The 26,212-nt window shown below is 45.7% G+C and overlaps 1 protein-coding gene across 2 annotated transcripts in view; it reads right to left on the bottom strand.

The window, feature by feature from the left end:
- LOC116943805 (mitogen-activated protein kinase kinase kinase 20-like) overlaps positions 1–26,212 on the bottom strand; it is a 39,353-nt gene that overhangs the window by 7,842 nt on the left and 5,299 nt on the right. For both annotated transcript variants that reach the window (XM_032957022.2, XM_032957023.2), the window contains exons 3-19: positions 25,223–25,310; positions 24,902–25,003; positions 22,875–22,940; positions 22,682–22,710; positions 21,468–21,605; positions 20,397–20,483; positions 18,262–18,336; positions 17,629–17,735; positions 16,310–16,445; positions 15,622–15,666; positions 15,426–15,450; positions 13,997–14,136; positions 10,203–10,265; positions 9,983–10,078; positions 7,655–7,762; positions 2,486–2,560; positions 436–598 (exon numbers count right to left, since the gene is read on the bottom strand). In XM_032957022.2, coding sequence (XP_032812913.1) covers positions 436–598; positions 2,486–2,560; positions 7,655–7,762; positions 9,983–10,078; positions 10,203–10,265; positions 13,997–14,136; positions 15,426–15,450; positions 15,622–15,666; positions 16,310–16,445; positions 17,629–17,735; positions 18,262–18,336; positions 20,397–20,483; positions 21,468–21,605; positions 22,682–22,710; positions 22,875–22,940; positions 24,902–25,003; positions 25,223–25,310 — 1,543 coding nt within the window. The remainder of the gene's footprint in view (positions 1–435; positions 599–2,485; positions 2,561–7,654; positions 7,763–9,982; positions 10,079–10,202; positions 10,266–13,996; positions 14,137–15,425; positions 15,451–15,621; positions 15,667–16,309; positions 16,446–17,628; positions 17,736–18,261; positions 18,337–20,396; positions 20,484–21,467; positions 21,606–22,681; positions 22,711–22,874; positions 22,941–24,901; positions 25,004–25,222; positions 25,311–26,212) is intronic.

Consider the following 26,212-nt stretch of genomic DNA (forward strand, 5'->3'; position numbering starts at 1 on the left):
CACGTACATGTATGTACTATTAACCGTGTTTTATTTTACCAGGTAAGGCCCACTGAGCTATATAGCTCTTTTTCAGAAGTCACCTTGCCACAAATGATAGCCCAACTATGTGGCTTATCACGTAGAAATTCATAGCAGCCAAATACGTGTGATGTTGATTCTAAATGTAGAGGGAAAAACCTGGAGGATCCGGAGAAAAATCGACACAACCACAGGGAGGGAGAAAGAGAACATGCAAACTCGAAATATACAGCAGGCGCCAGGGTCGGAATCGAACCCGCGACCTCCTGTATACCAGGCGAGGTAGTTAACATCTCGCCAAAGTGGTGCCCCACGGTGGCGTGATGACGTACACGCACGTCATCGGAACGAGAAAAAAGGTCAACCCGGTGGCACCGAGTTCCGACTCCCGGACGCAGTGGTGTGGGCTCTCACCGGAGCTGCGCCTGCTGTGGCTCGACGGAGTCTTGCGGCCACGGCTCGGCGGCGCCGGCTTTACACGCAGCGCGACGCTCTCGATGTGCGGCGCGGCGGCGGCGGCATCGCCCGCGCGCACCGCGTGCACGTGCCGCGTGTACGCCGGTGACCGCACGCTGTCCTGCACCGCCAACAGACAAAGATAACCCCCCCAGCGTAGTCTCCAATGGACTGGTTTGGGGGCAAGTTCTGATGGCGTGTGCCTATTATTAACTAAGAACTAATACCTCCGCCGTGGCTGACCATTGCTATAACGCTGTGGGCTCTCATGATATTGTTTTTCCGAGACCAAGGTGCTCTGCAAACCTTCGGGCTACTATCAAAGGTTTGTTCATGAAGCCATCCAGATATATAAACATAGACATAACTTCAAACGAGAAGATGGATACAAATTAAGCAATCATTGGAAGGATGTTATTAACCAGGTAAAATCTAAAATACTTTATGGTTGTTCCACCATATTTACCGGGCACTAATCTATTTTGCCGAGTTAACCACATCCCTAGCGTTTGGCACTGCTGCTGCATGGGGGTTGTTGCCTTTATTGGTACTGTTGCTACTTTGTTGAAGCGTCCTCCCCCCACCCCCCCCCACCCCCATTCATCAATAGCACTCTCAGCACCGCCCACTTCCCCCCCATCCTAGCTTCACGTTTCCCTCTCCGAGCGTCCACGTAACGCTCCCCCCCCTCCCTTGCTCTTCCCCCCTCTCTTACCTATATAACCTCTTACCACGGTATCTCTCTCCCACTTCAGAAAAAAACATTTCTTGCTGTGGTTTTCCCACCTGATGATGATTGCTTGTGTTGCAATTGAAACGTCGTGATTTAATTTATTTTATTTTTATACCTACGTGACTTTACCAAAAGAACCAAAGAGTATGGATCCCTGCAGTCACAAAAACTTCAAATCTAGATTGCCTATTATTGTTATTGAGGCCGGCACGGCACCCGAGGGAGGGGGTGCACAGCTTTCCACCAACGTGCCCGGCAGCCTTTATCTTCCCAATTGCTGATGTTGTTTACACACCACTAGGACCGGTTCATATAAATATACGTGATTGATGTTGGCTGTGAGCGGGAATCTGGGTTCGCAGGGCAGCGCGCTAAACACTGTCCCACCGCTCATACACCATCACTACCACTACCACTGGAACGGCATGAATGGAGAACCACACAGTGCAAGAAACGAGTAAGCATTCATGAAAACTGGAAGTTCCAAAAGGTGCCGTGCACATGTGTACGTGTACAGCCCTTTTGTCAATAAACTGCTAAAGTTCCACAAATAAAAACTAATTAATGGCCGTCCCTAAGTACTGCGACTAATCTTTCTTTCATAATGCGCGTAAGGAATATAACGAAACTCAATGGGCTCCCGCGAGGTTAGATGGGCCCCAAGGTGGTTAGATGTTAACTACCTCGACTGGTATACAGGAGCTCATGGGTTAGCTCCCGACCCTGACGCCTGCTGTATATTTGGAGTTTGCATGCTCCCCCTGTGGTCGCGTGGCTTTTTCTCCGGGTCCTCCAGTGTTTCCCTCGACATTTAGAATCAACGTGTTTAGAGTATTTGGCTGCTATAAATGTCCTCGTGATAAGCCGCTTTGTTGAGCTATCATTTGTGATGGTCAGGTCGCTTCTGAAAAAGAGGTATATAGCTAAGTGAGCCTTACCCGGTAAAATAATAGGATTAATAGATATGGGAGAGTGATTTGCTAATTGGAGGTGCTGGGGAAGGACAAAAAACGAAACACAAAAAGCAGCTGCAAAGAAATTAGTTTTCAATCTAGACGATTTAAAAGTCCATCACTCCCTGTGGCTTCTTAATATCGGAAGGGAGGGCGTTCCAGACGGTCACAGAAGCGCATCTTAAAAGCACCGTTGTTTCGATGGCTAGCTAAAAGCCGCCGCCGCCGCTGTTGCTGCTGCTGCTGCTGGGAGCATGACCGGAGTTCGCGCGATGGTTTATGCTCCTTGGCGAAATGGGCGGCGAGGCGTTGCAAAACGTACCGCGTAGGTGACGACACACTCCACTGTCTGGCCCTCGGCGAGACCCACGGTCCATCTCGACATCACAAACGGTGGCTGGGGAAAATGCAGCGGCGATCCGCAGCAATGCGTCAAGCACACGAACATTTAAAAAACGAACGGTTTGTAATGCTTCACAATTCAAGTTAGAGGCTTTCAACTAATTAGCTGTTTTTCTGTCGCGAATGTGTTTATCTTTAGTGACTTTCCGTCGTTTTTTTTGTTGTTGTAACTTTCTGACCAGCCCCTATTGGACATGTGTTAAAAAGAGCTTCATAGTTCATTCTAATAATGGAGAGTGGGGGAGAGTGTGAGAGTAAAGGTGACCCAATTTGAATTAAATTTAAGCATGAAGTTATATTTATTATATAATATTAAAGTATATTAATATAAAATCCTAAGTTGCCTCTGTGGTAGTAGTTACATTGGAGAAACCAAACGCCATGTCTCGGACCGCATTCGTGAACACAAAGCAGACCTTAAACACGGTAAGACCAACACCTCGACCGTGGCAGATCATTGTTATAATTCAGTAGGCTCACATGACATTGACTTTTCCAAGACAGAGGTTCTTTGTAAGCCATCTGGCTACCATGAGAGATTCGTTCATGAGGCTATCCACATATACAAGCACAGAGACAATTTCAACCGAGAAGATGGATTCTGGCTTAGCAATCATTGGAAAGATTTGATTAACCATTTCAGGTCTTAATTGATTGTTCACGCTTACAGTGGCTTTCAGACAGCATACATTAATTTTTCGTCTCCCCCCTCCTCTTTTCAGAACATAGATGGACTAGTCCTTCTAAATAAACTGCCAAATCGCTGCGCGTGGCGCTGACGTTTTTTATAAATACAGCGTTTAAAAATAAATTAATTAATGCAAACCGACACACCTGATGACGACCGTTTGTGTTATGGTCGAAACGTCGTGAGAATTTTTAGTGTTTTATATATATTTTATTATTTTGTTTCCCTTCAACGTGACTTTACCGAAAGACAAAGATATCCCAACCCCGCTGTTTAGTATACCTGTCACCCCAGACGGTGTACTCCGTATTCTTGTGCAGGGAAAATTGAGTTTTCAGGTCCATACGGCGTACAGCCGTTTCAATAAGGGCACAGACATTGTTTTGTCTATTTGTTTGTGTTTCTCCCTTGTGATTCAGTTTTCAGTTTCATTTATTAGGTATAGCCCTGTGAGCCATGCGGCTCTTGACTCGGGTGCAACCGCAACAAAACCAAAACATGAACAAGAAACATCTTAAAGTGACTGCACGTAACAGAAAAATCCTGAAAAAAACAGCAAAGTCTTCCAGAAAAAAACACCGTATTTCAAAGCTGTGTGCAAAAAATCCCAGTGGGATGCAAGTCAAACAATAACAACCATAAGACAATGTAGATTAAAGTTATCAGGCTAACTCTGTACTACAAAAAACAAACATGGCTAAACCAAAACGTTTTCAAAATCACCAAAATAAAGCTATAAAAACAATGTAACAGTGATCATAGGAACTGTAATTCAAATTTAACAATAAACGAAATACATGACATGTACGACCAAACTTTTCAGCCATAATTGGCTGCATGAGTCACTCCATAACAGCTGGAGTATCAGTAGCAGAATCTACATTTTTCAATACACCTTTAATGATCAGCACACTATTATTAAAACTCAAGACCATACTTTGCAGTGGTCATCCGGAATAATAAATTTAATTTCAGGCCATTCTGAATAGCAGTTGCAGCTAGGGGTGTACAACTCCTCTCGAGCAGTTTTGAGTGAAGATCTCGCAGGTAGTGATCCAAGTTGCAGTTTATTGGCGATAGCATTCCAGACCCTGGGGGCATCAATAGAAAAGGCCCTTCCTCCAGATTTTTTCGTAAGTACATCGTGAATAAATAAGATCTGATGCACAGGCCGTCCAACATTAAGAGATGTTAAGTTTTACCCAATGTAGAGATCACAGTGGTGAGTACTATATGGGCAGTTAAATTCAAATCTTAAGGCCGAGTGATAGATGGAATCAAGCTTCTTCAATACAGTACCTGGGGCTGATTTATACACGATGTCACAGTAATCAAGTAGAGGCAGTATGGTAGCTATTATCAATTCCAAACGGAACATAGGGGGAAGCAGTGCTTGTGTCGATACAGAAAACCAATTGTTACTTTTGTCTTTTTACCAATATAATCAATGTGATCTTGAAAATTCAGGTTTGAATCAAAGATGACCCCAAGATACTTACAGATCTTGACTTGCTCTATTTGATGATTATTTACAGAATATAATTGGGGGAAAATAACTTCCTGCTTTAGTCCTGGTGAGAAGCATAGCCCCTTGGTTTTGGAGGTATTCAGGACTAGTTTAAGAGCAACTAGCTGATGTTGTAGTTTTTTTAAATCACCCTGGAGCTTAGCAATCACGTCATCCGGAGAGCAGCCAGCAGTAATCAGAATCGTGTCATCTGCACACAGATTTACCCTGGAATGATCCAGGTCAGTGCCCAAGTCATTGACATAAAGAGAGAACAAGAGGGGGCCGAGGATGGAACCCTGTGGAACCCCTTTTGTTATCTTAACACTGTTTGACCTCCAACCATCTGTTAATACAGTTTAGGTGCGAGAAGAGAGGTAATTTTTTAACCATTCTACTGCGTGTTTGGAGAAACGGAGGCAACATAGTTTACTAAGCAGGGTGTTGTGGTCCACTGTATCAAAGGCTTTGGACAAGCCAAAAAGAATGGACTGGTGCAGTACTGCTTATTATCAAGGCTACTGTAAATATGATTCAGAGAGTCTAATTCAGCAGATGTGGTGCTGTTTTTCGGAGCGCAGATTGGTTTCGATGTAATAGATTGTCGGACAGGAAACTACTAATTTGGTAGCTCAATAATTTTTCAAAAATTTTCATCAATGGGGACAAAATGTAGATAGGTCGGTAGTTATTTGGATCATCTTTAGGGCACCCTTTGTGAAGTGGACGAACATAAGAATGTTTCCATTCTAGAGGTACTGATGCTTCTTTGATGGACAGATTAAAAATGTGGGCTATAGGTTTGTATATTAGGTGACCAACAGTTAGCAGAGCAAAGACGGGAATACTATCCGCTCCGGTAGAGCAGGACCCTTTGAGGTAGGACAGTTGTTTTAGAACATTACTTTCGTGGATAGGCTGGAAACTAAATTCGTTTAATATTTGGACAGGGATGTAGGAAATTGCATGAGCAGGGGTGACTCCCAATACATTATCAAAAAGGTCACCAGCTTCAGAAAAATGAATGTAAAAATTATCGACTACTTTTTGGGGCTCTGAAAAAGTCCCCATTTCGGTTAAGCGCAATGGGCAGATTATCTGTGTTGGATGCCTTTTTGATACATTTGATTGTTTTCCAGAAGATCCTGGCATTGCCATGTGATTCCAGGAGAGCGGAGGAAAAGTAAGCATTTTTTGCATGCCGCATTTTTTTGACGCATCTATTCCCTAACATCCTGTATTTTAGCCAGTCATTGACCAAATTACTTTTCTGAGCACATGCCCAAGCCTTGTCCCTAGTTTTCATGAGCTTAGTAATCAAAGGATCAAACCATGGTGGGCGGTTGCCTTTCATTTTAAATCTAACCAACGGAGCATGTTTGTTAAGAATTTGGAGAAATGTGTACCTGAAGGTCTCCCAAGCCGTAGTCAGGTTGGGGATATCACATACCTTGTCAATATCCAAGTGAAGCACATCATTAGTAAATGCCTGTATGCTGAAGTGTCTCATGGAGTGCTTCTCAACCAATTAAGGGGGGGCCTTGGGTCTGGCTGATGATCTCACCCCAAATATGAAGGAGTGATCACTAAGGTTATTACCCAGAACACCAGTCAGTGTGAAATTGTGAGGGGCATTTGTCAATAGGACTTCAAGCAGAGATGACTGTCCCAGATTTTTTAGGTTGGGTCTTGTGGGGACATTTATTAATTGAAATAGGTTAAATTCATCTGCAAAATTTGTGGCCATGGCCAGCGGGTTTAGCCAATTCCAATTTAGATCACCAACTAAAACTATTTCACCTTTAGGGAGGCCCCCAAGAAGCTCTCTCAGTGCAGACGCAGCTTCAACATCCTTACCACTCGGCGGTCTATAGTAGCACACTACCAATATATTGATTATTTGGGAGAGTTATTCTGAGAGCCAGACCTTCAAAGCAACATTCTTTTAACAAAGAGTGAGCTGGTTAACATGCAATAGTATTACGAACATAGATGGCAATTCCACCTCTTTTAGACCCTTGGTCTAGCCGAAAAAGGTTGTAGTTGTCAATCGTAATCTACAAGTCATTTACGGCAGGAGTGAGAAATGTTTCTGTTAGGCAAAAAAATGTCCGGGTCCAGATTTTCCACTTCTAGTTTTAGTTGACTTAATTTAATCACAAGCCCTCTGATGTTGACCTGTAGAACACCAACACCTTTTCAGCCAGAAAAATCTACAGAATTATACGAGTTCTTTACATTTGGGCCAGGATGAAGCTCAATACCTCCTAGAAATAAGAAAAGTAGAATTAATAGTTTGCACAGGGATTTTCTGTGAAAGGATGAAGAGCGGCGAACCTTGGACGAATAGCAGCAGCTCGCAGATGGCAATATTTTTAAGAGCAGAATGAAGTTTGGAAGGAGTGCTGGTGAAGTAATGGGACAGAGATAGGGTTTAAAAGGATACAATGATGGAGTGTAGAAGTGTCTATAAGCTGTTTCATTAGCAGGTGTAGTGGCACATTGAGCAACAAGTATGGACGAGAAGTAACGAGGGTTGCCGGTGATAGAGTTGAGTATGGCACTAGATATGGCCGGGAGGGATAGCAGTAGGATACACAGCAGGAGAATTGCCATCTTTAAAATATCAAGGGTACACACAGTTTAACACACAAGGCATTTAAAATCAGCCAATTTGGTCAAACTCTGAAATACAAAGACCATGCAAAAAGGACTGTTAGTAAATCTGCAAACAAGCTTTGCCCCTGACACCTACCCGTTCGGCATCCGTACCGATGATCAGATACTTCCTGGGGCACACGGTTGTTGGAAAGCATTCCATAAATACATACGTGTGCACGAATGTTCCGAACGTGCAGATTTTCCCCTTACTCACTCTGCGCGCATCGATTCACCTGCGAGAGTTTGATAGTGTTCGACGCAGGCGCCGAGAGGTGGAAATTCACTTCCTTGATGAAGGTGTCATCGCCATCGACCTCCATGTACATCTTCCACTTGCAGTCCTGTGACACATGAGCACGGTTTGTTACCGTAGACTAGGGAGGGTGGGGCAATCCTACAACCCACAATCCAGATATAGCCTGGATACTTCGCTATATCCCGCCTACGGTCGCCACATGAGGCCGCCAACCGCTTCCAACCGGCCCGCAAACAGTAAGTTGTCCGTCACGAGATGCCGGTGATGAGAGTGAAATAACTTCCTGAACTGCGAACAACCTACTGCCAATTAAAATTGTCTTTGTCAGATCGCTGCAAGCATCTTAGCAGCACTAATTGGCTACTATCAGGGAATATTTACAACCTGCCAAACACAATTTTAGTGAGCTCAGTCAATTCTGCCACTGCAAGCGGCTTTTGTAGTGACAGAGATGTCTAAGGTGTGTGTTAATGTGTGACCTGCCAAAACTATTTAAAAATCCTATTCGTGTCATACGCAATGCAGGCAGAAACTTTTTGTTTGCACGACGGGCAGGAATTGGGAATTCCCCGGGCCATTGGAGGTCAGGAACTGGCAGTTAATAGAGACTTTTAAATCCCGGCTGAAGACCCCACCACCCGTTTAGCAAGGCCCCTCTCTCTAGTTCTCTATCTAGTCTGTTTAGCCTCTCTCCCTGATTACTTGTCACTTATTCCTTCCTCCTTAACATGCATGGCGCTCTGAGCTCCATTTTCAAGGGTGCCTTATAAATCCAAATTATTATCGTTATTAAACGATGGTGGATCCATCATTTAATATTGATTCGGAAAATCGTGGCGTAAGAAGCAGTGTTTTTCGCTTCGTATATATGTTGCGTGTAATGTAATGGGTTCACCAAAATGTAAAAATGTACTCTTGAATCTAATTGTGATGAATTGCAACAACTCATTGAATCTCCAATCACGGTACCTCTGCAAGACATAATGACAACCGCTCTCATTTGTAAAAATAGGATTCATGCACGTTTAATTCCATGCATAAAATCAATGCATGAAGAAAATGTTATTCCTCTGCACAGATTCACACGACTGTAACGATCAGCTACATTTCCACTCCCCCCTTTATATTTATTTATTTAAAATAAATAAATAAATCTCCATAATTTTTTTTTTTTACTTGCACGGCCCACGCATTTCCACCTGCTGTGCCAGTGAACAAACTTACTGAACTGTTAACAACCTGCTGCCTATTTCGTTTTTTTTTGCTTTAATTTTATTTTTAAAAAAAGAAGAGAGCGAGAGAGAAGGAAAAAAAAGCAGAACAATAATTAGAAACCCGCTTCCAAAGCGTCGCCACGGGCGCGCCAACCTCCCCGGGCGAGCGGCGACACAAATGGGGGGCAATTACGCGACCCCACTCCGAGAGAGCCATCTCCCTGTCACCATCACAATGCTGGAAAGGGGGGGGGGAGAGTGCCCCCCCCCCCCACTCTTAAGAGGTGCGCAAGCCTCCAAAAAAAAAACAGCTGCTCGCCTCCCAACAAAAGGCAGGCCCACGCACGAGTACGAATCGGTGTACGAGCGAGTCAGTGGCGGCCGGAATGTTTGAGGAGGGGTGGGGGTGGTGGGGGAGAAAGCGAGTGCCGCGGGTGGCCTGCTGCGTTAATCTCGGCGTGCGGTGGCGCCAGCCCAAGGACGGCGGGCAGGTTGTCATCTAGTCGGATGATGCGCGAGAAACGGGTTCAATTTGCTGCAGGAGGGATGGAGGGGGGGAAACAGGTGCGAGGGATGATTGCGTGTGTGTATGTACGTACGTTGAACTTCTTTCGCGCCGCACGTAGCCAACCGCGTTAATCGGAGGTGCGGGGGGAAGGACAACAAACTCGACAGAAAAAGGAGTTCTAAGGAAATTACTTTTCAATCTAAATGATTTAAAAGTGCATGGCTCCAGTAGCTTCCTGACATAGGAAGGAGAGAGCGTTCCGAACGGCCGCAGAAGCGCATCTGAAAGCGTGCAATGCGATGACCGCCTTTGTTTCAACGGTTAACCAAAAGGTGCTGCGGCGATTGTGAGACGAGGCCAGCCGCCCCGCGACGAGGCCACGTCTTCCGTGCGGCGGTGGCAAAGGGGCGCCTGGCGCTGCTTGGATGAGCAGCCGAGGAGTGCAATGCGAGCGTAAGCGTGTGGTCGCTTCTTCAGAGCGAGAGAACGGAGGGCGGCGACCCTGCTTGGTTGGATGAGTCAACCAATCGATGGCTGTTATAATGTTAACGTTTCATTGCAAAACACCGGATAGGAGATGCACCTGCAGTGTTTTTCCTGGGATGATGTGGTAGCCAATGACAAGTTCCAAGGTGACCTCTTCCTCGCTGGAATCGGGAGGAGAGACGGGTTCAAGCTCCTGCGAAACAAAGTTTCCAACGGTGACATCAGTCAAATGAGCAAGCAAGGCATATGCATCGTCCATGCCTGGCAGTTTAATTACCATAGTTATTGAGAGTGTATAACAGCATGCGTGTCCTTACCTGCATGAGAGGTGGGAAATGAACCAGGTCCATGAATTTCTGGTAGAGCTTCCCGATTGCTTTCTGTGAGGACAAAAATATAGGGTATCAATAACGGTGTCATGCATAATTAACTAATTATATTAAGACAGCTGTTTGAACTGCATGGTTGAAAGGTTGGCCACATAGTACTTTCCGATTACGTTTTTTTTATCAAAAAGCTTTTTGAGCAATCTTCAACAGCGCATGACTGATGCGTGTGAAAGTCACACCCGTCATGTTTTATGTGCATACTGTATGTTTAACTTCTTTCACACCGTACACAGCCAACCACGCTAATCGGAGGTGCGGAGATTTCGGTGACCGCCTGGGACTTAAATCTTGGCACACACATGCGTTGCCAACACGCGGAGGTTTGGACAGATGATGCTCGTGTGATGAAACCTTCACACCACCCAGCATGTCGGCGTGTGCGTGTAGATTTATGCGTGACGGGGAGTGGCGGCGCAATGGTTATCGCACTGCGCTGCGAACCCGGCGACCCGGGTATGATTCCCGCTCGCTGCCAATAACAGTGACGGAATGTTTGAACCGTTGATCGTGGGCCTCCTCTCGGTCGACTCAGCCTTAAATGAGAATCTAGTGCAGTGTGTGAATATATACTAGTTCATAAAGCCTGTCTTTGCCAGGCAAAATAAAAAAATAAATCAAAATTGTATTAGTTGTTATCGTCAAATTTCAGTCAATAAAGATTTGTACCAAAACATTTTAAATACAAAAGTAACATTCTACTAAATAAATCTGAGTACTATATATTGCATTGCATACATGTTCCATGTAGTGAGAGCTGTATTACATTTTTTTTTAAATAGTATCTTTTAATTAAAAATTTTAAATAGAAATATTAATGGTACAATTATCTATGATTAGACACAAACTACTCCACCATTTTTTTTTACACGAAAGAAAACAAATTGTTGACGACTTGATTCAACTTCTTATATTTAAAAACTTACCCATCAGAAACCACTGAATTTAAAGATTGTGTGTTTTTTTATTAAAAAGAACAAATATTTATTCACGTAAAACTCTTTGAGGGGAAGCTCCTATCTTTTACCGTTTTCGAATTATTCAGATTTGAACATCATAAAATGCATATTTTTTCCGTTAAAAACTGCTTTAAGCCCGCTTTCTGTCTGATACCTTGCTTCCATTCACTGGCAAGACTACCTCAGCAGTACATAATTCAGCTCACTTGGTCTCTCTAATCAAGGACATTTCACTGTCCCCGGATGATTTTCTCGTCAACTTTGATGTAGTTTCTCTGTTCACCAAGGTTCCTGTGCCTGACACCTTAACAATAATTGAAGATTTAGTGCAACAGGGACTGAACCCTGATGTTCCTACTCTGGTTAGGCACTGCCTTACCAACACTTACTTCACCTGAAATGGTACTTTCTACAAACAAAATGAAGGTACCCCCATGGGTTCCCCCTTATCACCAGTGATCACGAATGTTTTCATGGGGAAATTTGAAACAGATGCCATCCAGACACCCTACGTGGAAGAGATATGTAGATGACACTTTCGTCATTTGGCCACATGGCCTGCCAGCATTGAACCAATTTCTCAACCACATTAATTCCATACACCCATCCATCAAATTCACCATGGAAGTGGAGAAGTATAGCAAGCTACCATTCCTGGATGTTTTGTTTGAGAAGAGGCCTGACGGCTCGTTGGGACACTGTCTACAGGAAAGCCACCCACACAGATTCCTATCTAAAACCTGATTCCCACCACCACCCGGCACAGAAGAATTCCCTTATCAAAACACTACACCATAGGGCCCACTGCATTACTGACCAACACCACCTAGCCAGTGAACTGGAACACATACACCAGGCCCTCAAGATGAATAGGTACTCGGACCGCATTATTCGCAAAGCTGTTTCTCCAACCATGGAGAAACAAGCCTCTGAGATGCCGATTAAAACCATCACGTTACGATACATAGCAGGTGTTACCAAAAAGATTTCCAAAATCTTAAACAAACACAAGATCCAGGTCCGATTCAATACAGTACACAAAATCCGTGATCTAATCCCATCTGTGAAGGATGTCACTCCTGACATGCAATATCCTGGAGTCTACAAACTAAGTTGCACCCGTGGTGGCTGTTACATTGGGGAAACGAAACGACATATCTCGGACCGTGTTCGCGAACACAAGGCAGACCTGAAACACAGCAGAACTAATACATCCGCCATGGCTGACCACTTATAATGCTGTGGGCTCGCATGATATTGTTTTTTTCCGAGACCAAGGTACTCTGAAAACCTTCAGGCTACTATCAAAGGTTTGTTCATGAAGCCATCCAGATATATAAACATAGACATAACTTCAACCGGGAAGATGGATACAAATTGAGCAATCATTGGATGTTATTAACCAGGTACAACGTTAACTGCTTTATAGTTTGCCTTCATATCCGCATCTCCAGTTTCTTCAGCTTCCCACTCCCAGCCCCACTCACTTCCCCTCCCTACTCCGGCATTTTGTCATGCAGGTGTCTTCGCTTGCACTCTTCCCTGGCTCCTCCCCTCCTCTCTTACCAATATAGCCTCTTGTTACAGCAGCTCTTTTGCCCACTTCAGCAATTGTTTCTTGCTGTGGTTGTCCCACCTGATGACGGACGCTCATGTTGTGCCCGAAACGTCGTAATTAATTTTTTTTATTTTTATACCTACGTGACTTTACCGAAAGAACCAAGGAGTAATAAAAGATAGAACAATGGTTCTCGCTTGAATGTTATTTGCTGTTTAACGCTTTATCAAACGATAAAAAACCACAATCTTATATTTTGAACGGTTTCTGAATGACATGCACAACATGTTTATCGGGCACTTAAATCGAGATTTTGGGGGCCTTAAAATAAAAAAATAATGGATTTTCAGATGTTTCCTGTTGTTTGAGTCTGAAAAGCTACCTATGTACCAAATGTCAGCGTTATACCTTGCCGGGAAGTACCCTAGAGGTTTTTGAGACGTACATACAGATGAAGGTCTTTATATAGATATCAGCACTTGAGCGACAAAGGTGGCCAAGTGTGGTGCTGGCCCCCCACCCTCCCTCGTGTGTCGCGCCGACCTTTCCAGGTGCGACTCACTGACATCAATTGTTCCCAACAGCCTTCTGCAGTTTTATCGACCCAGATTTAAAAAAAAAACAGCTAATTGTAATTCTACAATGATGGAAGAAAACCTTTACATATACCCTTTAATTAAAATCACACAATCACACAAAGTGCATCGCGCCATCAGCGTGAATGTCAGGAAGGGGCAGGTTTGGCTCTAAGGTGTGGGATCTCGTAAAAATAATCTCTCTCTTACAACGTGATGTTTAATAGTGTAGCATATTCAAAATGTGAATACACAACGATGACGATCACAGCAATGTGATCGAATATCGAAATGACGTCAAAGCGATTTAGAGGGTAGGAGGAGGCGAAGGCAGAGAGGTCACGGATACGAGAATTGACGGACGACGCTGTCAGAGACGTGTGGGGTTGAGGTGACGCTAATCGGGTAGAGGTGTTAATAATAAAGTGACGACATATTTGCGAAACGACGTGAAAGGGGGAAGACGTAAATCAGGGTATTACGGCAAAAGCGGCAGGAGTAAGAATAGCATCGCGTGAGAATAGCAGCCAGCATTCACTACGGGGGGTGGGGATGAGGGGGTCGCGGGGGGTCGCGAGAGGGTCACGAGGGGTCACGAGCACTGCAGTGGAGTGGGGTGGGGGGGACGGTCACCTTGAGGTGCAGGATGTGGCCACGCGACTTGACGCCCATGGCGAGGAAGTCACTGTCCTCCAGCAGCAGCAGCCTCTGTCCCGTGATGTGCTGCTGCTGGAAGAGCTCCGCATACACCGCAAGGTCTCCGTTCGCCTCCGCTAAACACGCACGGCGTACACACGGTGTGTTTGTGGGTTGGATTTTTTCTACTTTCGTGGTTGTTTCCGACCCAACTTTATCCCAAGCGTGCTATCTGCGTCACTCGGCCAGACGAAGTGTCTGTCCAAGAGCGGCGCGACCCCTTCGTCTTCTTGAACGGCCCACGGAAGCGGACACTACGGAGCTACTTCTGAGATACCTCCAAGTCCTCTCTGGTCCACAAAGAAGAGGACTAGCACTTTGCCATCCACTCTGCATAACACTTCATAAACAATATATCTCATGGCAGTCAACACAAATATTGTAATTCTTAGAACTTGAAATAAGCCAAATTAAAGTGCAGAACCAATTTTTTAGCGCAGCCTTTGGTGACTGTGCTGAAACTACAGACTCACTACGTTTGAGAACGCGGTACTCCAGACGGCGGATGCCCGGATTTAAACCTAGAATGATATATCATCGGTTTCCAGCTTAGCGCTCTGAACTGAGCGGCTCGGCCAGCTCACGCACACACGGTAGGAACGCTCATGATCCTGAGCGACGGCCGGCATCAACGCAAGCGTGCCCTCTACTGGACCAAATCAGACATGAGTGCATTCTCATTCATTTAATTTCCTTTGTATGTTGAACTTCTATCGTGCAGAAAGTGGCCAACCATGCTAATCGGAGGTGAGGGGAAGACAACAAATGAAACACAAAAAGCAGCTCTAAATAAATGAGTATTCAATCTAGATTTTAAAATAGATAGCTCCAGTGGCTTCCTAATATCGGAAGAGCGTTCCAGACGGCCGCCGAAGCGGATCTGAAAACGCGCAATGCAGTGACTGTCTTTGGTTGATGGCCAGCAGCCAAAAGCCGTCGCTGCGAGGATGACCGGAGTTCGCATGATGATGGTTTATGCTCCGTGACAAGATCAGCGAGCGATTGTGTGGTTCATTTGTGAAAAGCGCTTCGTGCGTTCAGTGCTCTTTGATTTGCGTTTGAGTTCACCTTCACCATGTGCAAAAAAGCAGGCCGATGTGTGCATGGCAGCATCAATACCTTAATCGCCGATTTTAAAATTACTACTTACAACTACGACAAAGTATAAATGGTGCGCACCTTTCTTTTGTGGAGCATCTCAAGTTTTTTTGAGCTATCAATAACAAGATAAACTGCGCTTGACAGGGTTAGTCAGATTAAAGAGCAATGGCACGGTTTTCTTTTATCCCCATTAACAAGAGCTGATGCAAGACTGAATTGCTTTTACACGAGGCAAAGAAGGAAACAGAGTGATTTTTCCACTTACAACTAATTTGGCGGATCCAGTCGGCCTGCGAGAAACCAGGAAACAACCAAAAAGCACACTTTATGACAATAAAGCACCGCACGAAAAATGTTTATTTAAGAACCCTGCCATCTGTGCGCGCACAATAAACGCCACGTGCGAGCTAAGTGCTCTGCAGTGGCTGTGCGCAGGGTCCGGCAATTAAAATTCTACTCACCACATCCGTTTCGCTCCAGGAGTAAAGAGAACAGGATGTAGATGTCTGTAAACACAACAGCGTGAACCTTGAACTTCAAGTGGTTTGTCCACACCTCACCCTGGCATAGCAACTGTGACCCACTTCAGTAAACGATAATCTTTCTATCGTCAATTCACGATATGCAGTACGTGTACCTTTCACGAAGCATAACAAACCAATTAGTTGCTTTTCATTGGATATTCATTAAATGGCCAATGTTGCTGACATTGTGCACTTTCAGAAGGTGGTGTGGCTGACGGGATGTGTAAAAAACACTTTTTATATTTTATGCGGAGAGACAGATGTGTTGTGAAGGAGGCGTATCATCTGCTTATTCATCTTAATTTGACAATGAATGTATGGTTCACATCGAGCAGCATCAGAGATAAAAATGCGATAATGCTAACGAAGAGTTGACGGTAGCATATTACACTTAAACATTTACAAAAACATCCCAAGTTACGCGTGTCCTCTGTTTGCGACTGTTAAAAATGGTTCAATAGAAAATAAACAACAAGCCTGCATCTCTCAACGAACTTTGGCACAACTAGTCACGAACAGGTAAGTCCCCCATTTAAGTGAAACGGTGAAACAACGCTCATTCCCACCGTATGGGCTGCCGTCGAGGGTTGAGCCCTCTCCATATCCCTCCCCCCACGGCACTCACGTAGGACGAGCCCTGGTCTTTGAGCTTCTGCTCCCACATCTTGAGGCGCCGCTCCCGATCCCGCAGCTCCTGCTCCTTGCTGCTCAGGTCTCGCTCCAGCTTCTTGAGCCGCTCCAACGTCGCCTCTATCTCCACCCTTTGGTTGGCGGCGCAGGCGGGCAGTCAAAAGCGGCGGCGGCGGCAGCATTAGCGGCGTCACCGCGGGGACACAAATTACGCGTGGCGAACAGTGAACGGCGGCCGGGCGGTCAAGCGGCCGCTGCCGCGTTGCGCAGGTTCGCGTGTTCAAGCCTCGTGGCCTTCCTGATTGATGCTGCGGGCGTGTTAACCAAAAAAATACTGCGCACAGCCTGCGTCACAGTGGATGTTAAAGATCCCGTAACGTTATTGTAAAAGGAATAAGCCACGTGTGCTCGTGTCATGGTCTATGACACGAGCACACGTGACTTATTCACTATAGATGACGGTGTGTGTACGCCTCGTACTGCATAGGGATCGCTGCTACCGGGGGTCCCCTGGACAGACGACCGCAGGGCACTGGTTTGGTTGAGACAAGATGCCGTGTGACGGAAGGCACTTTGAGACGCTGAGGCATTTAAGCGAGCGCGTTATGCATGCAAATCCTTTTACTTACATGACCTCTCGGGCGTAGTAAGTTTTTTTTTTTCAGTTTATTTATTTGGTATAGCCCTGTGAGCCATTCGGCTCTTGAATCGGGTGCAACCACAACAAACAAAAAACAAAAACACGAACAAGAAAACATCTTAAACTATGTGACATTGCAAACAGAAAATCCATGAAAAAAACAGCAAAATATTCCTGAAAAAGCACCGTACACCAACGCTGTGTGCAAAAATCCCAGTGGGATGCAAATCAAACAACAACCACAAGAAAACTTAGATTAAGGCTATCAGTCTAACTCCGCACTACAACAAAACAAACATGTCCAAAGCAAAAAACTTTTCGAAATCACCAAAAAATAAAGCCATAATTGCAATGTAACAGTGATCATAGGGACTATGACTGAATTTTTTTACAATAAACTACGTAAATAAGAAGCATAAATAAGAAGCATCGTTGACCACATTTGGCCACTTAGCATGTGTCGACCGCAACAACAACAGACGCCGTTCAACACTAAGTGGCGGTGACGTCACCATGGCACTTGAGCCACGCGAGGTGCACTCTGAGGCCATGTGAAGTGTCGAAGGCTTGCTGACAGGTCACAGGACAGATCCAGGTGCCATGGATTGACTGACTCAGATGACTGGCAGATGCACCGACTGTGCCCCGACTGCGTCGATCGCACACACACACACCTCCAGACTGCCTTGTTGTGCAGAAAGGAGTTGCAGAGGCTGGAGAGGAGGGTGTCATGCTCCATGGAGTTCAGCATCTGCAGGATTTTCTTAAAGGTGGGTCTCTTCTGCAGAAGGGAGGTGCACGGAGGAAATGCATCCACTTAACTCAAGAGTGGAGCTGGCAAATATAGTTTTTAAACACCGGCTTGGCTGACATCGCTCTACTAGGTTCTTAAGGAATATTTAAAAAGGAGTGTGGACACACTCCATAATATAATTTGTATTTTATCTCATTTCATAATTCACACCACTGTTGCCAATCCCTTCCGCGCACACCGCGTCAACTGACCAATACGTCACCGTGGCCAGTCGGCGCGGGTTTGTGAAGGGTGGCGGTCCAGGACCAATTCAGATAACCTCCACCACTGATGTCAACCGTGGCCGGGGATTGAACTCAGGTCACTGCTCGCCCCCCATCTCCTCACCCTATACCTTACACCGCTTTAAACAGGTCATTCTCATATGTGTTGTGAAGAATTTTGAGATGCTGTTTCAATATTTAAGAACTCACCGCACGCAAATCCTATTCGTTCATATTATCACAGGCACACACATGCACACACACGTGTGACTTGACTCAGTGAGGCTTACCTTTGGATCGGTCTCCCAGCACTCCTTCATGAGGTTTGCAAAGCTAGGCGGGCAGCTGCTGGGTATGGTCAGCCTCTGAACAAAGGAACACCATGCGGAAGGGAATGTATCGGACATATCAGGGGCAAGTGGAGCACAGCCGTTATCGTTTATAGCAGTGTTATTCATTGCAAGGCCCGCAGGCCCTAACTTGCGGCCCCCGACAATACACAAATGTGAAAACACGCAATGGCGGAGCCAGGATTTTCAGGTAGGGGAGCAACCCCTCCAGCAATGAAAAATGATAGGAGATGTTAGTAAGGACTTGTTCCTTGCTTTTATTCGACGCGTGTGCGGCGATGGCACAGCCATCGATCGAGGGTCGAATTCGAACCGTGTGTGATCGGCATCGCGCTCGCTGAAGGTATGTCTTCAGGGAACTCGAGTACTGTATACGCAACTGCGCACAATTCTGAGTCACTTATAACTGCTGTGCCGTTACTTATTGCCAATTATGGACTGGGACTATTGTCCTATCATCTCGTAGAGTCCCTGGCACGTAATAATATGCTACACAGTGGCAGTGGGGGTCGCAAAATGCCAATTTGTTACTAATAAACACCAATGATCCGATCGAAATCCCTAATTTCGATCAGATCATTGGGGGGGCATGTGCCACCCCACCCCCCCCCGCACTGGCTCCGCCAGTGAAAACACCCCCCATCATCATCATGCTGTCAAACCCCAATGGTTTCAAAAGCGTGGCGGCCCTCACACTGATGATGTCTTATCGGCAAAAGTGGCCGCCTCTGAAAATTAGCGAAGAACACTGGTCTATAATCAGTATGCAGCATAAATACAGCCCTTTGTCATTGCACTAGTGGGTTAAGGGGCTGTTTGACCTTACTTCACCCTGGTCATTGTGGGTTGGTAAAAGGCCGGGAGCTTGAACGTTGCAATAAAGGAGTACAGTACAACAATGGGCATAGTCGTACTTCTGCTCATAATGTAGTCCCACAGCCTATGAGACTTGGTTGTCACCAATCTGAGCACTATCCAGGCTTGAGCGGGATCTGAATATATCAAATATTAACGAATGCATTCGATGTTTTAAAGCAGGGGTGGGGAACCTTTTTCTGCCAAGGGCCATTTTGATAATTATAACATAATTCGCAGGCCATACAAAATTATCAACTTAAAAATTAGCCCGTTATATTTGGTCAAACATTTAATTAACTCACCCCTAATGTGATGGCTGGAACTGCTTCTCTTTGGTGAGGGGTGTGATGTTAGCTGGTATTGATGATGTTGCTACTCGCAACTGCTTTTCCAGGTTTGCTCCTAGATTTGTTGAATTTCGAGTCCCGCCTGCGGTTGCCTTAGCAGGGCCAGACCAAATGATTTCGCGGGCCTTATCCGGCACGCGGGCCGGACGTTCCCCACCCCTGTTTTAAACTCTCAGCTTAGACCCAACCAGACTTAATTACATTCACGTTCAAAGTGGCAATGTCAACATTTTTTCTACTCCCGGTCACTTCTTTACAACCACTAAACAACCAAAAAATATGAACTTGTTCTTTCCAAGTGAAAATGGGGATCCAAAGCATGGTAATTGTTTGCTGCTGTAACTTCATAAACCCACCCCGACTGGACATCTGTGAAAAAGAGCTTACAAAGTTTATTGGATGTATCTAGGATAAATGAAGATCCTGATTCTGGTATGTTACAACAATGTATCATGCAGCCTTACCAAACTATAAACTAAACAATGTTTTTTTTTAATTTTACCAGGTAAGGCCCACTGAGCTGTATAGCAATTTTTAAGCGATCTGGCTGCCACAAATGATAGCTCAACGAAGTGGCCTATCATGTGGAAATGTCTAGCAGCCAAAATGTAGAGGGAAAAACCGGAGAACCCGGAGAAAAATTCACATGACCCCGGAGAGAGAGACATGCAAACTCCAAATATATAGGCGTCAGGGTCGGGCTCAAACCAACGACCTCGTTCATACCAGGCGAGGTAGTTAACATATCGCCACCATGTCAACCTACATCCGTATCCTCATCACAACACTTCCCTCGCTTCGACTTAAGCCCCAGTGTTGTGGCAGTGTTAAAGCAACGTTCGGCGAGGCCACTAGACCCGATCGCTCTACCTCGTTCTTCTCCACCACCAGCCAGGCGACCTGCAGACCCTCCAGGCCGTTGAAGGGGACCTCCCGAGTCAACATCTCCCACAGCACCTGAAGAAATAGCGACAGGCACGCGAGACAATTCACCATCACGCTACGTCCTCGCCGAAGGTGTGGTGTTCACGTTATCACGCATTTTTCGCTCTTTCGCAGTTCTTCCAATTAGTGAACACAACGCGGAACATGCGCTATTGTTACGCGGAACGCGCACTGTTCCCACGCGGAACGTGCATCGTCGTAATGCGGAATGCGCACCGTGGTAACGCGCACCGTCGTAACGCGGAACGCGCACTGCCACAATGTGGAACGCGCATCGTCGAAATGCGGAACGCGCACTATTATAACACGCACCGTCGTAATACGGAACACACACCGTTCCAATGCAGATTACGCATCGTCAGGAAGGTGGAACGCGCACCGTTCCAACGTGGAACGCGCATCGTCGGAACGCAGAACGCGCACCGTGTTAAACGAGGTCTTGCTGTATAGAGAATCACATTCGTGTTGCAGATTTAGTCCACATACTAGTCCAAGATGCCTTACCGCCTGGGTATACATTAAAAATGTAATGATGCAGCTCCCATAGATTCAATGGGTTGTCGTGAATTAGGGTTTAGATTTGATTGAAGAAATACAGCCGGATTTTCTTTTACACCGTGGTGAATGTAGTGGCCTTGAGTGGCTGGAGGGGTGGCCATATGAATCCATTCCATCTCACAAATGTTTCACAGCCTTTGGTCAATCCACTATGAAGGCTTCCACCACCCATTGTCCATCATGGGGGATATTTGAAACTTCATCACGCTGGTCAGCGCAGGTCGATGAAGTTTGTGTTAAACCGATAATCGTACTTAAAATAACACAAATTTGTGTGCAATTTTCAATAATGCCAGAACACCGAAATTAACAACCCCTCCATCTCCCCCGGTCTCCCCCTGCTCGAAGACCAACGGAGTGGAGTTATCGCCACCGAGCCACAACTCCTTGAGATGCCAACGTCAATCCCGACTCCTATCCCCCAGGGGTTGCACTTACAACTCCGAAGGAGAATGCGTCGCACGTCTCGGACACGGGCAGGCTCTGGATGACCTCGGGCGCCATCCAGGGGAAGGTGCCCACCAGGCTCATGTGGGTGGTGTGCGAGTGCAGGCGCGACGCGCCAAAATCGCAGATCTGGGCGGGGGGAGGGGGGGGCGGACAGGGACGGTCGTCGCCGCATTGAGTACGCAACGTCATTTGACGTGAAATTATCTTACGCGGGTAAATGCTAGGTGCAAACCGCATCTTTTGAATGTTACTGGAAATGACAGGAACAACATGATATGACATGTGAATTCATGTCATGCAATTGTTAACGTTTATTCATTGGGGCACTGCTTTGACGTGGCTAAGAGGCTTGCAAGCCTTGCAGACCTGTGGAGGTATGCTGAATAGGGCCCCCCCCTGTCGGTCAGGTACTCGGTGTGAGCTCACACAAAAGGTGCTCTCTTCACCAACGCACACGAACCTGTGTGGTGAAGTATGGTCTGTAATGGTGAAGTATGGTCTGTGACGTGGTGCAGGAGCTAGGTTGACTACCATGCTGACAATGGAATGACTGCCATGATTGAGAATTGTCTAGCTGTCAGAACACCCATTGGCAAAAGACGAATGCATGGCAATTGTGACTGAACTGTGGATTGGCTTAACGTGCACGTGTGGGAAAATCGATGATCACTCATTAGGGCGGCAGAATTACCACCTCGCTCGCGATTGGTGGGACTTGCACGTGTGCAGGGGGTATGACTCATTTCCCCAGCAGGTGATTGATTGCTTGCTCACCATTGGTCAATTTTGCATGCTCTTCAAATCACGCAGCTGATTGCAACCTATTGCACAGTCCTACTTTGGATTAATTAAGTAGACAGCCAGGTGTAATGGCTTAAGGTGAACCTCCTCTCCCATTGGCTAAGGAGGGCTAGGAGCTGTGTATAAAAGGAAAATTCAAGTACATGGTCACCATTGGACGGTGCATCTGAGAACAAGTGGTGTCGGCACGTGTTAGGTTGTGTTTTTACGTTTGCATTTACTTTGACTCTTGACAAAAAAAAAATACTTTTAGTTATGGGATTTTTTTTTAGACCACAGTTGCCAAGCAAAGCCCCTTAAAGGCCCAAAATGCCACATGAGCAGCAACAAACGGCACTTGAAGGTATAATAGATAAGATTATCTGAGACTTACAATAACGCAGGATGAATCGGTTTGTTACCTTGAGAATGTTGTCAGAACTTATCACAACTGCAAAAGAGGGATAAAAAAATGTAGAAAATTAAAATGCGTATAAACGGTATGCATTTTGAATTGAGTGTTGGCAAGTACACCCATGGTTGGAAGTAAATTTTAATATTCGGTGTACACGTGCACTTGACAGAATAAAGATGACGTGTGCCGCCATCACCTACCATTCCGAGATTTCAAATCCCTGTGGATAACCTTGACTGGAGCTTCTTCGTGCAAGTAGTTCATTCCTGCAACGGTCATCACGGTCACCGCTTATTATTATCACCCTTTAACGTGTATTATGATTGCACGGGATGTAACTTCGCCTCGCCCCACTTTCCCTGCGCATGCTCTTGTGGAAGGATTCCGTGGTAAGAGCAACGACGTCGCCAGGGTGTAGGCGACGTTTCGGGGGGGGCGGTGACTTCGTGAGCAAACGTCTGCTTAAAATATAATCAATGGGTACTGAGCTTCTGGACGATTCTACAAATAAACCGTGGTGTTGCTGTTCCAGAGTATTTTAGAGGCCCCTGTTGGCTTGCATTGGACTGTGGTTTGAGATTTCCTGAAGGAAAATGTTGAACTGGAAGGTGACAATTTTGCGGGAATTTTCCTCTCCAAGAAAAACATTTTATGGGGTTTTTTTTTCACACCATGTACCATTGGTGAGCTAGAAGGTGACGAATGGATGCTTGTGCATTATATATGTATAGGTCGCTCTGAGGAGAATCGACTTTGTGATGGGGAAAGTGGGCTGTGAAAGGATATTTTCCATTTGTAACTGTACTTGGAAGGTCTTTGCAATCTAAATTATCGCATCAGATTTGCTGGGGGTAGATGGGCAGCGTTCCTGTCAACTCTCACAGCTGAGAAGTGTCAATGACGTGACTTGTGTCGTTTATCGCTGGCTAAGGCAACAGTGTGCAAATGACGAGGATTACAAGCTCTTCACCAGCGTGCTTTTTCATTGCCAGTGCAACGCTGGACAATAGATTGCCGATGCACAAAGCGTGGTTACAAAAATTGAAACCGATAGGCTGACAATTTTTCTTTCATGACAGTCGGGTGGGATGTGTGGTTTGTTTCAGTCTGGCTATGCAGGTAGAGCAAGGGTAAAATACTGGACTTCAAACAGTAGTGTCATGATTTGCTGCCCCCCCCCCCCCACCCAAAATTGCTGCAATCCACGGTCACAATTTGCGTGTAAACATTGTCCTGGAAAAACTTCATAACCCACACGTGATCATTATCCGCTAAGCAGGGTATTGTTGACATTTGCTAAATTAAGCAGATGCAATGAGTGAATTATTAATCGTATTACCATCATTGTGCTCCTTTACCCAGGAGAGCCTCATGACTGTCAGGAGGATCCTGCCAAGTTTTGACTGTAGGGTGGGGAAGGGGTCGCCGGTGGGGTGGGGGAGGTTGGTGGGGTGGATGGGTCGGCGGGGGGTGAGCGGGCAATGGTTGCTATATACACAGCCCAAATAACATTTGGACCATGGCACCACATCACTGTGGCCTACTGATATGCATAACGTCACCGTCATCTTTAACGTCCACCGTTAACGGTGATAACACCAGCGATAATCACCAAAGAGGGCAGCTGCTGGATTCGAACCATGAACCTTCTCAAGCGGCCAACGTGCTGCCGATAGGGCCATGGCACTGACCCCAGGGAAACACGGTGCCAATTGTGGGGGGAAATGATGCACTAGCAACGACTACAAGTTGTGGTGTGGTTTTTATTAAGGCAAAATAGCTTATCGAGCATGTATGTATAATGGGTAGTCGGTTTTTTTCAAGAACATACCTTCAAGTGTAGCAGCCAAATGTGGCTGCTGGGGCATGTGAACTCGATACATGTGCAAATTGCAAAATGGCAATCCGAGTACGTGTAATTATATTCTGCAGTGCTTAAATGCCATGTGTCAAGCACGGCTGACCGCGAACGGTGCGAAAGAAGTTGAACATACATGCATTAAGAGAAGCAAGGTAAAAGTACAACTCTTAAATCCACTGCTAGATACGGACCTCTGGCTGTGTGGGTCACGGAGGGGGGGGGGGATTCCTTGAGTAACGTCTACTTGACCACAATGATCAGTGTTGATTGGTGAAGCTGAGGCGCACGTAAGTGGGAGCAGAGGGGTTCGGTACAAAACCGGCGTGCAATCCGTGTGTGTGTTCGTAAGGGATGCAAAATCGTCACCTCTCGCGATGTCCGCAGTCCAGGCAAAAATCTGGTCAATCTCCATGTTGTCGCTTTCCTTCTTTGCCAAGAACTCAAACAGGGACCCCTTGGCCGCAAACTCTGTTCCAGAAATAGCATGTCATGACTTGGCGGTCTATTTCTATTTTTAATTCTCCATGCTTAGAAAAAATAGATGCCTTCCAATGTTTGAGGTGAACGGCTTTTAAGAGCTCATCGCCATAACAAAGATTTGTCAGCCTACAATAATAACTACCTGGAAAGATAGGTTTTTTTTAAGAGCAATGCATTTACACGTTAAACCCGTCCGTTAAGACTCACCAGTAATGATACAATAGTTTGGTGGATCCGTTACAGCGCCGAAAAACTTGATCACATTCTTGTGACTGAGAATGCTCAGTATTTCGGCCTGCGTTTATAAACAAAAACAAAACACCACAACACAACGAGGGCAACGTTAATTGCGATACATCGGCATCTCCCGCGGTTCTGCGACATAAATGTTCACTTGGCACGTGCACAAGAACTGAGCTGTTTTTACGATCGATTATATCAGCAATAACGTGTGATTTGAGCCAAGACGAATTCCCCGTGCTAGGTCAGGGCAGGCACACTCGGTCGCAGCAAGGGTCATTCTTGGGTTATTCATTAGCTTGCTCGGCTTTCGAAATGTAACACACGATAATAACCCATTCTCATTGACAATGTACTTTGTCTGGTCCAGAATGTCAAAGCAGTACATTTGCAAGGGTATGAAATTGAAAGTAAACACTGCATTTCGGGGCAAGCATGGTGTAATTACGTTGCCACATTTTAATATGAATTGCACTGCAGCTTTGCCACCTTGGCAGTCGTCATCAAAATGAAACCGCTATCTCAATGTATGTATTAAACATGCAAATTTACAATGACAAGTTTTGAATGGTTTATGTTCGCCAATCATAACGAGTTTTTCGGTACTCTGAAGCAAATACGGATGTTGTCATGTATCAAGCATATACAGTACATGCATCACACGCAAAGATCTATGTTGTTTTATAAACTGCTGGGGTAAACGTTGCGAAAGGAGCACTTAATTAAGGTCGGCAAGGTGCGCGTGAAGATGTGGTCAGAACGACAGCTGTTTGCCCTTGCCCCACGGCGCTTGCATTCACACCCAGAACCAGGTTGTCTGTTTCGAGGGAATCGTTGACTCGTTTAGAGAAACACCAGGTACTCATTTAAGGAAGGCCCCAGAGAGATATAGATACCATTTGCAACTGATGTTGGCTCTTGGCCAAAAACAAAGATTTGCGTCGCTGGGTCTGTAGC

Source organism: Petromyzon marinus, chromosome 19, assembly GCF_048934315.1.
Source record: "Petromyzon marinus isolate PM22_M1 ecotype Great Lakes invasive population chromosome 19, UKy_Petmar_22M1.pri1.0, whole genome shotgun sequence".
Classification (NCBI taxonomy): Eukaryota; Metazoa; Chordata; class Hyperoartia; order Petromyzontiformes; family Petromyzontidae; genus Petromyzon; species Petromyzon marinus.